General features: G+C 65.7%; 1 protein-coding gene across 1 annotated transcript in view; it reads right to left on the reverse strand.

Annotated features, from left to right (window-relative positions):
* ZC3H3 (zinc finger CCCH-type containing 3) overlaps window positions 1-15,710 on the reverse strand; it is a 72,993-nt gene that overhangs the window by 37,663 nt on the left and 19,620 nt on the right. The window contains exon 4 of the mRNA XM_029923341.1: window positions 7,753-7,906. Coding sequence (XP_029779201.1) covers window positions 7,753-7,906 — 154 coding nt within the window. The remainder of the gene's footprint in view (window positions 1-7,752; window positions 7,907-15,710) is intronic.

The following is a 15,710-nucleotide window of genomic DNA, read 5'->3' on the forward strand; positions in this document are numbered from 1 at the left end:
GGGGGGGGGGGGGGGACGGGACAGGAACTCGGTCTGCGAAGAGTGGGCGCCCCGGTTCCCAGGCCCCAAAGTGGGAACGACTCCCACGTCCGCGGGGAGGAGCGGGGTGAGCAGGGGTGGAGAAGGGCCTGCGCCACGGACAGCACAGGGCCGGAGGCAGGACGTGCTCCAGATCCAGCCCAGAGAGTCTGCAATCCTGCGGTGTGGACAGGCCGGAACAGACTCCTGGGTGCGGGTCACCAATGGGGACGGCGCAAGAGCACTCTGGGTGACAGAACCTCCCAACGCTGACGGAGGGCCGGGCCGTGCAGGCACGAGTGTGTGCCAAAACTCAGAGCCGGACACTTAGACTCATGTACCACCTGGCATCTGTGTCACCCGAGAAGAACTGGACACAAATCGGGCTCTAGAGAGCGCATATACTGAGGATGGGGGGCCGGGTGTAGAGTCACAGATACACCCCCGGAAAGGTGGAAGGATGAAGCGGACCCAACCGGAACTGGCAGCGTCAGCATGAATTCCAGCTGTTGGGTCCCGAGGGAGCTGTGTGTGCACACGCAGGCACTCACTCAACAAGGCCTGGGAGCAAGGACACACACCCCCGGCCAGGATGCCCCTGCTACGTGCCCCCGTCACCCTAGACCCACGAGACGCTTGGCTGTGGGGGACGGAGAGCAGCCGGGAGCCACTGTACCACGAGGCACCAGGTTCCGAGCTGGGGGAGGGAAAGTGCCGCAGGGCACCCGGTGTGGAAAGGACCCGGGCCACAGAAGGGGCTCCGAAGGCCAGGCTGGGGCAGACTGAGGGCCAGACAAGGCACAACAGTAACAGATTACAGCCTGGCAGAGACAGAGGGAATCTGACGCCACGCTGTTATAAATAAGTGAATGAACGCACAGAGCAGTGGGGGAAAGGGACAGCGGCTCCTGGTAGGACGCCAACCAGCCAGGACAGAAGGGTCTAGGACCCCTGGTAAAGCCCAGCAGGGCCAACGCTTCCCCACGGACACCTGGAGTGACCTGCACGGGCCGCCAGCCAGGCACCAGGCCCTACAGCACCAGGCGCCGGGTCCTGAAGGCCACCCAGAAACTTCTGCGACATTGCTGCTGAAAAGGCAAATCTGAGTCTCCTCACGGGGAGGCATCCGAGCCCAGGGATGCTGCACAAAGCATCTGGCCTCCGCTCTCCAAAACACCAGGGTCACGAAAGACGCAGCAGGGCCGAGGGCCGGTTCAGCCTCACTGACCCTGAAGAGAGGTGACCACCAGCTGCCGCCGGGCTGCACACCAGCTCTGCCTCCAGGAGCCCTCCCAGATCGCAGGGACCACGCTGTAGCGCCCGGTCAAGGGGCCGGGTCTCCAGCCTCCACACAAACGGTCATGTGGGAACACAGAAGGGGACCGTGACACAGCCGCTGGGGCAGCGCATACGCAGTCCGTGAATTCAGGAGAACACAGTCTCTGTAGTTCCACATACAAAAGTGATATAAAATGATATATCCAAAAGATTTTTACCCAAAACGTTTACCCCAAGTATTAAATGCAAGAAACAGGATGCGGTTGACTCCCCTTTCCTACCTCGCATCTGACGGCCCCAGACACGCCCTGACCCTCCGGGACCCGCACCAACCCCCACGGCAGGCCCCGCAATCCACTGTCTGGGCTGCCAGGGGCGGTCAGCAGCAACGGGCACCATCAGGCGGCGTGCTGGACGTGCCTCGGGAGGGCGCGGCGCGCGGTCCGCTCAGGCCGCCGGCCCCAGAACACAGGCGCCGGGCTGGGCAGGGCCAGCGGTGGGCAGCAAGGCCGGCACCGCCACGTCTAGGCTGCCCAACGGGCACCAGGGTGCAGCGCTCACTGTCCCAGGCTAGCCCCTGAGGCCTGGTCAAGCCTCCGCACTTGAACCTGCTCTGCCTCCTGCTCGGGCTTCCTGGGGTCTCCTCCGTGCTGTGCGTGCTGTGCCCGGCCACGTCCTGCTCGCCACAGCCCGGCCCGGGTGAGACGCACGGCTACAGACAGGCCGGTGGCAGTTCTACAGCCTCCTGCCCAGAGTCTGTCCCCCCCCCGGGGCCACGGCTCCCAGACAAGGCAGGCAGACCCCACCCGGGGCCGCCTCCACACACCTCCGATTGCGGTCAGAAGGGAAGGGGCTTGGAGGAGGCGCCAAAGCCGCCTGGGGGCCTCCGCCTGTCCTGCCAGGGCCTGACCTGAACCGCGAGGCCCAGGAGCCAGGGTACCGCCCAGTTCAGAGCCAAACCACCCTGAATTCCGGCCTGGGTAGGAGGCCCGTGCTCTGCGGCAGGCAGTGCCTGGAGGCCGCCGTCGGGGCGTCAGGAGCGCCTGGCACCTGGTGTCACCATGTGATCAGAGGTCCTGGCCTGGATGTCGACAACCCAACCGTGTGGCTCGCACCAGGTCGGGGGCCCACCTCCCTTTCCCTACTGTCCCTCGAGGGGACTGCCAACACGGAGGTGAGCAATAGGGGCCAGGAGGCCGGGTGTGGCGCCAGTCACCCCGGCAGGACCAGCCCCAGGCCTGGACCCAACGCCCCCACCTGGGGCCCTGCCGCCAGCTCCCCACCTCACGCAGGTCTGGCCCCCGCAATCAGTACTAGGAACCCCAAGCGTGGATGGTGATGCCCCACCCTGCCCTCCCTGGCTCACCCGTCACTGTCAGTGGAAGAGGAGAGGCAGCCGCTCCCCAGGGCCCACAGGACAGGCCATTCCTGGGGGTCGCGCTGCAGCCCAGGCAGCCACACGCAGGCACGCACGCGCTGCCGAGCCCAGCGAGGGAAGGCCTGGGTGGGGCAGAGGCCGCGCCTGGGCTCCTCCCGACCTGCCCCCACCCTGCGGAAGAAGGGCCCTCCCTTCCACGGGCACACGGGTGGGTGGAACCCCAGGCGCTCTCAGGCCGGGCCTGAAGTGGGCAGCCCACGTGAGACCAGCCGGGCAGCTCTCTTTGCTTAAAGCAGATGCTGTAACTTATATCAGAACCAATTCAAAATCCTGCTGTGTTGGCCATGGTCACTCAGCACTTTCACGGGCCGTGCGAGCCGGGCCTGGACTGGAACCTTCTCGGGCTGTTGGTACAGGCTGTGCCCAGACAGAGCCCACACAGGGCATCTGGGGGCAGGGGGAGGTGGGCTGGGCACAGTGGGTGGCTTCCCAAACCCCATGTCAGAGGGTGGGTCGGGGTGCAGGGGGGCATGCCCAGGAGCATGCCAGCCAAGTCAAGAGCAAGGCTGGCCACCACACACAGCCTGGGCCCGAACACAGTGGTCACAGCCTGGGAAGGGCTGCGGCCCCTCGCCGCACCCCCACACCCCTGCCAGCCCAGGAGCAGGGCTCCAGGTCCCACTTCAACCCACCCTCCAGGTGGCCTCTGCCCTCCGAGCAAGACATTCCAGGCTCTTCCCCAGGCCCACCGCCCCCACCGGCCCCCCTGCCACCGGCCTTCTCCGGGCTCCCTGAGCCCCCGTCCGTCTGGGCACGTGCCAGCGCTCCCCCGCCTCACTGGTCCGTGAGCAGAGCGGGGGCCGGGCACAGGACAGGAGCGCCCAGGTATCTCTACCAGTCCCGTAACAGGTCCCGGCCTGGTGGGAGGGGCCTGTGTGCCCAGGGCCCAGCCGGGTCCTCACTACACACAGCAGGGCCCAGGGCATGGCTGTGACACAGAAGGAGCACCCACCTCACTAGGGGCACCTTCACAGCAGGCGCTCCCTGAACAGACCAGACGCTGTGCCCCCCAAATCCCTATGTTGAAGGCCTCATCCTGACGGGCTGGTGCGTGGAGGTGGGCCTCTGGGAAGCGCTCAGGGTCAGAGAAAGGCATGAGGGTGGGGCCCCACGACAGGACTGGCGCCCTTACGGAGCCCTGTGCTGCCCCGCGAGGACGCGCTGAGGAAGCGCCACCTGCGGCCTGGACACGGCGCGGCGCCCTGGCCTCAGACGGCCAGCCACCGGCCGGGAGAGAAGCACGCGGAGCCGGCCCAGGGCCCGGGCGGGCAGAAGGCAGAGGGGGCCCCGCTGCCTCACGGAGGAGATGCCGGGCATCCCAGGGAAGGGGGGCGTGAGGGGAGCACCCGGCACCCCACGGCCCCCCGGGGTGCTGCCCGGCCCATCCTCTGGCTGAATTCCTCTTTAATGAGACGTCACTTTGGAGAAGCATTTCAGAGCCTTCAAAATCGCAGGCTGAACCTCGTCAAACCGCCCAGAGATTACTTAAGATTTACCGCACAGATGCGAAAATAAAATAAAATAAAGCACGGCTGGCGTGCACGGCGGCCCCTGTGACAGCACCATTTGTAGTCGGGACGGCGCGGCCTCCAGACTCATCTGCTTAGGCTCAGCGTCTTCTGTTTACTTCGCACTTTCACGTCAAATGAATTTGGAAGGAGTGAAAAAGTGACAGGCAGTTTAGGGGTATGAGTCACATTTCAGTTTCAGTTCAGATTAATGAACGTGCTGGGAGCTGCCGAGGGCACAGGCGCCAGCCTCAGCCCCAGGGTGCACCGGCGGGACCGCTACTGCCCTCCAGGACGCCCCACAGCCCAGGGCGGGTTCTGGGCAGCGGCCGCATGAGGCCCTCGGGGCCCAGCCGCACCTCCTGCGGTCCCGCAGTGACCCCGCCGCAGCCCGGGGGCTGCCAGCCACGGCCAGGAGGGACAGGCAGGCAGGGGGCCCGGCCCCATCCTCCTGGGACAAGAGTGGCAGCAGCCCTGCCCCCACGCTCACGCTGATGCCAGGCCCCTTGCGGCACAGGACGGAGTGTGGCAGCCCCTCACACGACCACCACAGGGACGGAAGGGACCTGCTGGGCCCACTGGCCCCGCCCCGGCCCTGCTCAGGACGCCCGGCCACTCGGTGAGGCAGCCCCAGGGGCCTCTGGGAGCTCTGTCCCCGGCCTTCCTGCTGGTCCCGGGCCCGCAGCACGCGCTCCCCACTGGCGCTTCCCAGACCCCCCACAACGGCACCATTTCCACACACACGTACACAACTTCCTCTCCACAGTGAGTGTCTGCAGGAAGGTGGCATCCAGGGCCACCCATGCCAACATCAGCACTCTTGGCCACTGGGTCACCTGCCCGACTTCCCACCCGGGTCTCTCAGTCCCTGACATTGCCGACTGAAACTTCTAGGAGTATTGGGGCCTGCCTGCCGCGCCCCCCGGGGGTGCTCCCCCCTTCAGAGCAGGGGACCCAAGGAGAGCTCACAGCCTTGGGCTCAGGTGGCCGCCGGGCAGGAAGCCCTGCTTTCTCACCACCGCGGCCCTCAGCCCACACTGGCCTGGACCCAGCCACCCACTCAACCCCTCCTTCCGGCTAGGGAAAAGTTGAAGAGGCTGCAAATGCTCAGGGCGGAGGTCAGCGCCATGGGCAAGGCCAGTCAGCCAGAGCCTCCCTGGGCCCAGTGACCAGACACAGGGCGCCGACAGTGGCAGAGAGTGCGCACCAGACGGGCCGCCGGCCCCGGAGACAGGCCCTTTCTGCTGCCTGGACGAGCCAAGCCCAGACACGCACAGCCGACGGCCAGGCCACTCTGGGCTCCACTCTACGGAGAAGGAAGCCCGCCCTCACACCCCCGGGTCCAGGTGACCTTGGGCAAAGGAAGCCCAGCCCGCCGGCAGCCACACTTCCCAGGACCTGAGCCACTCAGCCCTCGGCAGCCACCACACTCTACTCTGCAGGCCCACGAAGCCCAGGGACCCGGCCCCCCGAGAAGCCAGGACTGCGAGCTCAGGGCGTGTCCTGGAGGTCCGGCAGTGGGTACGACAGACCAGGAATAAAGTAGTCAGGGCAGATGGGGAACCCACTAAGCAAAGCCTCCACACATGGCCTCAGTTCATGTGCACCCATCCTGGGGGCGGGGCCCAGCCACACCTACATGCACAGGGAGCGCCCAGAGCACGGGGAACCTGCCCTGAGCCGTCTGGCAGCGGCCTGGGAGCGGGCGGCACAGAGCCGGCCAGGGCGGCGTTCTTACCACACCCCCAGCCGGGCCACTGTGCCGGAGCACCCACACACCGCTCAGGGTGGGCGGCTGGGTCTGGGCCTGTCCCTTAGCCCCCTCACCGCCCACCCCACCTACCTGAGCCGAGGTCAGACCTCGCACGCCTGCCCACGCGGCACACGGAGAGGCGCTCGCCCAGACCCCACCCACGCGCAGGCGCATTCCCTGTCCCGCTGCCCTCTGGGCTGCTCTCACCTGGTGGCCTTGACATTCTGGCAGGCCACGAGGCGGCTACGGCCCAGGGGGCACCCGCCACCCCTTACCCGTAGGCCCCGCCCCACAGGACCTGGCTCCCGTTTCTGCTCAGTGACCCCAGCAGGGCCACCCAGCCCCCGGCCACGCCCCCTGGGGGAGGACCACCGGAGGGGAGGCAGGAGCAAGATCAATAAATCTGAACCTCATTCACGATGATCTGGGGCTCTTATTAAGTAAATTAATTTAAGTTAATTTAGCTCGATCATGACTCCCGATCACAGTGATTTAGTGAGGGGGAAATTGCATTAGGAAAGGCCATGCTCACTAGATAGGAGAACGGAAGAAAATTAGACCCACTTAGCACTGTGAATTAATATGGAAATAGCAGGTGTAAATTTAACCTTATCGAGAGAGTGAAAATTATCTTCATAAATTTGTAAAAATAGCCCCCAAGATACTTATAAATCTATTTAAAACAAAAATATTACAAAAAGTGCAGTAAAATTAATTTAAAATATACTTCCAGCTATTGCCTCCAGAAAACGGGCAGCAGGGCCAAGTTCAGTGCAGCCTCGTGCTGAGGGGGGAGGGGAGCAGGTGCCGCAGCCTGCGTGGGCTGATTGTTCTGCCACGGGCTGGCAGGCCAGCACCTCCTCTCACGGCCCCAGAGCCGGGCAGCCCCTGGCCGGTGGGTGCTGGGGCTCCTGGAGGCCTAGCAGGGTAGCCCCTGCCCAGGGTTCTGGGCAGCCCAGCCCCTTGGGGCACAACAGTCCATCGCCCGCAGCCGCGGGCCAGAGTGCCCACCACACCTACGCGGAGGCTGACGCCGGATGGAGCCTCCGCTCTGCCCACCCAGGAAGAGGCTCCCAGAGGGCAGATGGAGAGGAGGGGGTCTGCCAGCACCCGGTTCCCACTCACCCCCCAGAGCTGCCACCCCACCCCCCACCTCAGCAAAGGAAGAGGCCAGCCCCCACGCCAGGCCTCCTGAGGCCCCAGGGCTGAGCAGCCTCACAACAGGGCCCCCGACTTCCGTCCCCTAATGCTGCCGTCCCACCAGGGCCCTCCCACTTCTGGGCCCAGGGTGTCCGAAAAAGAAGGTGGGTCGGCCCTCACTCCGCATGCTCTCAGCCAGGAGCAGCCCAGAGCAAGGCTGCAGCGCTGCGGGCGGTGCAGGCGGCACCCGTGGGGGGGGGGGCACGGAGAGGGCTGTAGCCCGTGCGCTGATGGAAAGATGGGCACAGCCTCCAGAAGGCTGTTCAGGCCCCGGCTCTAACCGAAGGGGGCTCGGGCGCAGCGCGGTGTGGCCTCCACTGCGCCCACGGCGCTCCCACGGCCGTCCCGCCCACAGACCCGCCGGAGGCACGAGCGTCCGTACGCTGTCGGCGAGTGCATGCGGCCCGCACAGGCTGCCCACGGGCCCGCGGCAGGAACCGCTACGCAGAAGAAGTAGCCTGCTCGTCGGCCGGCAAACTGTAGGCCAAGCACTTCTGCGGGGCCAGCTCGGGCCCCTCCAGGCGCCAGGCCCCCAGCAGCCGGGTGAGGCGTCCTACCTGGACAGTGAGAGCCGCCGCGACCGCCAAGAGGGCAGGGACAGGGGCAACTGGGGGGCGTTGAGAGGAGACACCGGGGTCTTCTTGACGATGCGGTAGCGGGTCTTGATCACTTTGCTGGTGGGAGGGGTCCGCACGGTGTGCACGCTGGATGCTGCAGAGAAAACCCAGACACAGGGGGTCAGTGGAGGTCAGCAGGGGTGCCTCTCCTCTCACTCCAGCACCCAGTGGCCTGGGGCTCCGAAGAGCTGGGCACAGGCCTAGAGTCCTGAGACAGAGGGCACTGGGGATGCCGAGTGACACAGGCAGGGAGGGCAGCAGGAGCCCCCCAGGGCCAGCTGATGAGGGCGGCCCCGCGGGCTGGCACCCCTCCGCAGGCAGCCCGGAGTCCCCAGCGCGTCCAGGGGCCGCAGGCAGGTGCAGGGGGCCGGAGGTGCAGAAGGCCGGGCCCCCCCCCAGGCCCCCCCCCCCCCCCGCCCCGGCACATGCTCACGTGGATTTATGTATGTAATCACCAGTGTTTTCATAACATCTTGCGAGGTGATGTACATACACCACAGCTTCTCTTTTGCTGAATGGTTCATGCAATTAACAGGGATCTGTTTTGCCCGAGTTCCCTTCCACTTGATAGCCGGCAATTTCTCCACAGCTTCGAGGAACGTACCTAATTGCCCGGCTCACATAATATACGGCTCTAACTGCCCAGATAATTAAAGTGAACGCAGCGCGGGGCTGGGGTGCCGGGGCCTCCCACGACCCAGCCCACGGCGGCAGCCTCGCCGGCAGCTCCCCGCTCGGACGGGAGCTGGGACCCAGCCTCCCTGTGGGCTCCTCCTTGTCCCATCCCGCCTGCCTGCCCAGCCCCCCAGCAGGGGTGGCTTCCCGGGGCTCCCACTCACAGAGACACCTTCGCAAGGACCCCACCAGACCCCACGGGCAGGCAGCTGGGAAGTGGGGGGCTGCATAGGCCCCCCAGGAAAACGCACAGGGTCTCGGCTGCTCGGGCCCCGGGGTGGCCAGGCGGGAGCGGTGCACCGGGCGGCACCAAACCCATACGCCCCCGCCCCCTCGCTAGGCTCGCTCAGTGCCCGTCACCCCGCTCCTCTGACCGCACAGACCAGCGCTCCGGGACCTGGGCCTGCTCTGCTAGGTCCCGAGGTGGCACGCTCCCAGCACCGCAGATCCTGACCCCAACTGGGAACCTCCCGGTTACTGGCCCACCAGTAGCTGTTACGGGTCACAGCATCTAAAAATCATCTTTCAGAGCCCGAGACCCAACAGACTCCAGCCCACAGCCAGGCCCCTGAACCAGCACCTGGCTCCACTTACCTCTGTCCCAGGCTTGCCCAGCCTGCCTGAACCCAGCGTGCCCCGGGGGAACCTGCAGGGCAAGCCTGGTATCTAGGTATCAGAGGAGCCCCTCCTTCAGGTGTCCCTCACCCTCAGCCAGGGCGCCCATCCATCCACAAGGCGTGGCTGGACACAGCATGGGTCAGAGCCCTCCCAAGTGTCTCCCAACCAGAGGGTCCACGCCTGCTGCCAGGCCAAGGAGACTTGTGCGGGCCCCTTGCACCTGTGGGGGGTGGACATGGGCTTCGAGGCCGGAGAGTGCCAAAGGCAGGGCCACCTGCCCTGGTCACCAGGCTGACGCAGGGACACACAGCAGCTACCCCCAAAGGGGGCCACAAGACATCCAGGTGAGGCTGGGTCAGACGACCCAGCAACAGGGCAGACCCCCTTCTGCCTCTCTCTGCCTCTCCCTCCAAGAGCAGCAGCCCCAGGGAGTTGGGGAGGAACAGAAGATCAGCAAAACCAAAGGGCAATATGGCATCCCCAGGGACACCTGATTTGCTGAGTGACCAAAGTGAGTGGGTCCTTAGCTCTGAGCACCCCACATGCTCTTGGGGCATAGGGGAGAGCCGCACCTACGGTGGGCACCAATAGATAAATGCTTGCTGAATTGAATTTTCAACGTCTTACAAGCAAGGATGGACCACAGGAAATCAATAACCACTCGTTCCGACGGAGAGCCTTCTGGGCCCAGCTCCGCGGCCCTTGCATCGGGACAGCACACCTGACCCTGGCTCACGGGCTTCGCCAGCAGGCGCCACCAACTACTCTGGGACGTGAGGTGCCCCCGTTAGAGCCACACAGCCCTGGCTCTCCAGCCAGAGCCCTGCCTGGGGGCACTGCTGACTCGCCAGCCCCAGCCCTTCCCCCTGAGCACAGGGAAGCCCAGGCCCGGCCCGGCTTGCTCCCCTCCCGCAGACGCACAACACTGCCACCTCCTCCAAGAAGCCCCCTGGCCCCATGCCCAAAGGCCTGGACTCTGCATTCCAGCCACCAGGCGGCTGTATTTAGAACGCACTCCTGCAAAGGTAGGCCTGTTGTGAAATCAAGTTGTGGCTTAACTTACTGCATTTTACTTACTCGTGCCCGATTACCACATCTGGGAAACACGAAGTAATAAAGCAGACCTCTTCAACAGTCAGCCTGGTGTCATTTCCTTCACATCGCCCTGCGGTCCTGAGAAGCAGAGGGGAGGGGAGGCCACAGCAGGGCACACCCTGCCCCATGGTGGGGCTGTGACCCCTACAGCCCGACCTGCAGGTCACTCCTGGGCCCCATCTTTCCTCAGCAGGCAGTTTGGGCACAGGCAGCTGAAGGGCTCATGGCAGTGACCCTGGAGAGAACCATCCAGGGCGCCCGTGCCAGGACCACACAGGTGGGTGGTGTGCCCCCCGTGGCCAACGGGCGCAGAGATCCTAGAACCGTGCCTGGCACCCCCGGACCAGGAGGCAGGGGCGGGAGGGGGCAAGGCCTGCCCCAGCGCAAAGGCGGCGCGGCCGGCACAGGCAGGCGGAGGGCACCCCCCCACCGGCCTCCCGCAGCCCCGGGTGCCCGGGCCTCGCCCCGACCTGCGGCTGGGAAGCTGCCCCAGCCACTCCTCCCGGCTGGCAGAGGGTTTGTGTAGATAATCATGTTATTTAGATAGGATGTGGGTTTAATTCCCTTCATTACAGACTCTCAGGGTTGTAATTTTTTTTCTCCGCATGATGTATTCCCTGTGGCACATTTCACTCAAATCAAACCCTTCGCGCCTTTATTGCCAACGAGGCCCGGGCGCCGCGTTATCAGGCCCGCACACACAGCCCTCTCCGCCCTGCCGTGCAGAGGTCACTTCTAATGACTAATCGATCTCATTAGCTTTCCTAATTAAAAACTTTACTACCACAATGGAAGACGAACTACAGAAAAACTGCTGGCATCATATTTGAGTGGGATATGAGCCCATTTATCAGTGGAGCTCTCGCGCCTCCCCCACGTCCCCGTACTCAGGGGGCCTGGACGGGGTCGGGGAGACTAGGGTGCAGCCAGAGCCCTCCTGCGCACCGAGCACCGGCAGGCCTGCTGTCAGGGAGGGAGGCCACAGAGACCAGAACACCCGTCCAAAGTGGCGAAACCCTGCCGGCCCGGCTCCCGCCGCCGGCAGGTCCTGGCCTCCGTGACCCGGCAGAGGGGCCGCAGCGCACTGGGGAGATGGCAGGGAAGGGGGGGCCCTGCCCCGTCCCAGCCCCCTCCTCAGACAAGCCCCCACAGATGGCAGAGCCCATCAGACGGAGGTCACGGCTCCCTCTCTCTGTTTTAGTGCAGAGCACGAGTTGAGAGGGAGTTCAGATTTTTATGGAACTTCAAAGGGCAATTACTAGGTGGAAAATGAGTTGCTAATCTCACAATTGTTTCATGAATAAGGAGAAGATGAAGGCTCAGTGCAAAGAACCGCCTGAGGCTGTGAGCAGCCAGCGGGGGAGGCTAGTCCACACAGGCCGCCAGCCTCAGGGCCAGCGAGTGTCCCAGCAGTGCCCGCTGTCCCGGGCCCTCAGGAGAGGCCTGGCGGGGAGGGGCAGGGCCCACGCGCCCCGCGGCCTCCCACCCACCAGCCTCCAGTCTGCGCCCCACAACGGCCCACAGACAGGGGGCACCGGGGCCTCCAGAGATGAGCAACAGGCCGAGGAGGCCCCAAGAAGATGGCAGACTGTCCACGGCTAGCTTCCCACCCCGTTCCAGAAGCCTCTTCCCTGAGCCTCCCGCACCCTGAAGGGGGCAAAGCCTAAGAGCAGGGCCCTTCATCCCCGCTGGGGGGACGGGACAGCTGAGCGAAAGCGAGTAACCGGTCTCCAGGCACAGAATTCACCTGGGCCGCAGCGCAGGGCTGGACAGAGCCCGCAGGAGGAGCCCAGCCCGCCTGTCACACTCCCTGGAGCCCAAGCCGTGCTCCTGGGAGGGAGGCCTGGCCCGGCCCTCGGGCCACTCAGCGTGGGGCGGAGAGACCCCCCCGGCTGAGGGTGGGAAGCCCGGCTGGTGGGGTGGCCTTGGGACCGAGGGCCTCCTGCGGCCCAGGCTCCCCAGCGCACAGTCACGGAGATTCAGCTCTCCCTGGTCCGCTTTTCATCCTCAGCTACGCCGCCGCGTCGGGATCCGCAAGCTGCAGGCAGCTCCGGAAGGCCGAGGCGCAGGCTTCACGAGCCACGGGGATTTCGCTCTTTGGCCGCAGAAGCCACCGTCCACTCCCAGTCAGCTCAGGTCCCAGCCGGCCTGTCGCCATGCTGTCGCCGGTGGTGCCCCCCAACGCCCACACCTACCTCCCGTGAGGCCGCCCACAGCAACCTAAGTGGGCACAGAGGCTCCCCCCTGACCAGGGCCCATGGGTGCCGACGGCCTTGCACCCAAACTCACTCTGAAAGGTCTTTCTCCCAGCCTTGCCTCGGTTTTTTGATGAGGTGCTGACTTTGACCCTGCCCAGGCCCTGGCGCTAAGAGAGGGAAGTCTGGCCTAAGGCAGATGGGAGGGGCCAGAGCAGGGAGGGGGCCGTGCCATGGAAACCAGCCTGGGCTCCTCAGCACAGACGCGGGACAGCCATCTGGCAGCTGGGCTGCTGGTATGCTCGACAGATGGGGCAGGAGGACCCTGCAAGAGCCTGGGCACCCGCACCCCGCACCCCCGTCCCCTGCGAGGCCTCTGCCCTGGGCACCCGCACCCCACACCCCCGTCCCCTGCGAGGCCTCTGCCCTGGGCACCTGCACCCCGCACCCCCGTCCCCTGGGCAGGCCCCGGACACTGTCCAGCAAGAGCAAGGCTCTCAGATCAGTGGCCAACTTCCGGTTGTGACTGCAGCCGAGGGTAGTCAGGGGTGCAAAGAGGGGTACACGGCAGGCGAGCCTGGTCCCGAGCACCTCTCGCAGTGACACCGCCAGCCGGGAAAGCCCAGGAGGGGCCTGGGTGGGATCCACACAGAGCAGACAGCACGGCCACAGGCCCCAGACGGTGAAAAACAGGGAACAGCTCTAGGCTGGCTTCTCCTGGAGGAAAGGGGAGGGGGACTGGGGGCTCCTGGGGGCCCAAGGAGAGCTGGCTAACATGGGGCCTGGGCCTCCCTGCGCCGCCTCGAGGGTGGCAACGGGCTCATACCTGCGGCCGAGGCCTCCCCGTGCTCTCAGACGCTGCACCATCCAGGGGCAGTGACAGGGACGGGGACAGATGTGAGGATGGGCTGGGCCAAGCAAGACAGGCGGGTCTGGAGAGCAGGTGGGCAACAAGGAGCCCACAGAGAGCCCACGGGAGGACGGGCCCGGGCAGAGGCAGGCTCCCGGCACCTGGCTCACGCCGTGTCACCCAGCCCTCCAGGGCCTTGCCCTCCCTCCCGCCCTGACCAGGGAGCCAGCGAAGGTGCGCTGTGGGCGCGGGGGTGGATGAGGTGCAGGCAGCCCAGAGAGGCGCCACGGGGTCCATGTTCCCTGGTGGCGGGGGAGGGGGGCTGCACAGGGGACACAAACAAACCTATGCACCAGAGCAACCCTGCAGGACGCGGAGCCCGGCTCTGTCCTCACAGCGGGTGTGCCCACTCCTGGGGAAACGGCCACAGGAACGTGAACAGATGAGCAGGTGCACGTTTCCGAGGAGCCTTCAAGGCGCAACGCGGGGCCCAGTGGCACCAGGGCCAGGGGAGGCCCAGAGCCAGGACCGGAGCGAACGGCCATGCTGCCTGCCAGGGGCGGGGCCGGTGACGCACCCGGGGGAGGCGGGGCCTGGCGGTGGGGTGCACCGCAAGCCCCCCTCAGCCACAGAGGAACAGCGAGGCATGACTGCTCTCTCTAGGCATTTCTGAAAGTCGACGTCGTCTGAGCTGTCCCCTTGGTGACCCCCCCAGTCCTGGATATGGTGAAACCAGGGCCACACGTGAGGGTGACAAGGGCCGGACTCCTAGGAGGGGTGGCCCACCCCGAGGCTCTATGGAGGCATGGCATTTGCAGGAAGCAGCCAGAAGGTTGGCCTGTGGGGGATGGGCTCTGGTGGTCAGGTGCCACAAAGGGGGTCCCAGGACTGCTCCCCCCGGCTTAGGTCCAGGCTGGTTTGTGCCCAGCGTCTGCAGCAGCTGCCCAGGGAACGCTGACCCAGACGGACTCTGGACTCTGCCCTGGCAACTCTGTGCCCGTGGCTCCAACTGCAGCCCTGTGGCCCAGCCCAGCCCACACACCGGCGCAGAGGTGTGCACACCAGGTCCCTGAGGTCACTGCCTGCTCATGTGGCCCGGTGCTCCAAGACCCACCAGGGCTTTCGCAGCTCAACCCCAAGCCCTTGGGTTATGTGCGTCTTAGCCAGGAGGGAAGTGTCCAGACGCAAGGCTGGTCCCATCTCAGATGGTCCCGTCTCTGTGCTACTGGGAGATGAGCAGCCAGAACGGGATCCAGCCCTGGGACCTGGGGGCTGATGCCGGTGCCCCCTGGCTTGGGGCGGGCCGCAGGGTTCCGCCAGGACACCAGGAACAACCGGGCCGTCTCTCCGCACTGGGCGGATGGCCCTTGGCCCCTGCCCTGTCCCCCAGGCCTACCAACAAGGGGCCCCGGACAATGGGGCAGGCCGCTCAGCCCCAGACGCTGGGTTCCTCTTACAGACCAGGGCGCTCAGCCTGCTCCCAGCTGCAACCACGGGCAGGACCCCCCCCGGCTGGGTCCCGTGCAGACAGCAGAGCTACTGCTGTGTGACAGGAGTGGTGTGGCACCCACAGGACGGGGCAGGCTCCGGTGGCAGCAGGGAGAGGAAGGAGCAGAGCCCTGCTCATCTCGGAGGGGAGGCCCCCCAGGACTCCACCTTTCCCGCTCCGTGGGCCGCCGACCTCCCGGGAGAAAGCAGTGGTCGCCCGTGCCCACCCCGTGCCTCTCCGCCTGGCCTAGGCTCACCCTGCACCACAGCCACAGCCAGCTCTGGGGAGGGACGCTCGCTAAGGAGGCCAGGTGGACAGACCCACTCTCCAGGGAAGCTCCCCAGAGGCCTCGGCTGGGTGGGCTGCAGACAGGGAGGGCGTTTGGGCCCTGAGGGTCCAAGCCTTGTGCAGGGAGGTCCCCAGGAGGCAGGTGGGGGGTGGGGGACAGCCGCACCAGCTCACCCCACAGCACGCCTCTCTGCCCCAGAGGTGAGCCACACCACGCCCCCAGGGCGCCAGGAAAATGGGCTCGCAGGGGAGGGAGCCCACCCAAGAGCAGGCGCACTGAGGCCACGCTGTGCGGAGGGCTCTCCCTGGTGCCTGGGCCGCCCCCTGCGGAAGGGCCTCCTCTTCGTCTCGAGAGCGAGGCGGTCTCGCCCTGCATGGCTCGTTCAGCTGCCGCCCTCCGCCTCACTGAGGCCAGCCTTCCAAAGCAGCACAGCGTGGGGTTAGTTTAGTCTCTCTCTCTAGTCTGAGGTTCTCCGTCATCTAATTGAGTTGGCAGTTCAGCACGCTTAGCGCAGCAAGCGGACACCTGGGTCCACACCTGTGTCCGCGCGCGTGGGGCGCGCTGGGCCTGCTGGGTGGCATCTGGGCCTCCTGGGCCTGTAGAGCGGGGGCCTCACCACCTGAGCACCAGCAGGACCCCGAGCCCACCTCCCCAGCCCCGTCCGCAGACAACTAATGAGCCAAGAAG

The sequence above is a fragment of the Suricata suricatta genome, chromosome 15 (assembly GCF_006229205.1).
Source record: "Suricata suricatta isolate VVHF042 chromosome 15, meerkat_22Aug2017_6uvM2_HiC, whole genome shotgun sequence".
NCBI classification, from domain to species: Eukaryota; Metazoa; Chordata; class Mammalia; order Carnivora; family Herpestidae; genus Suricata; species Suricata suricatta.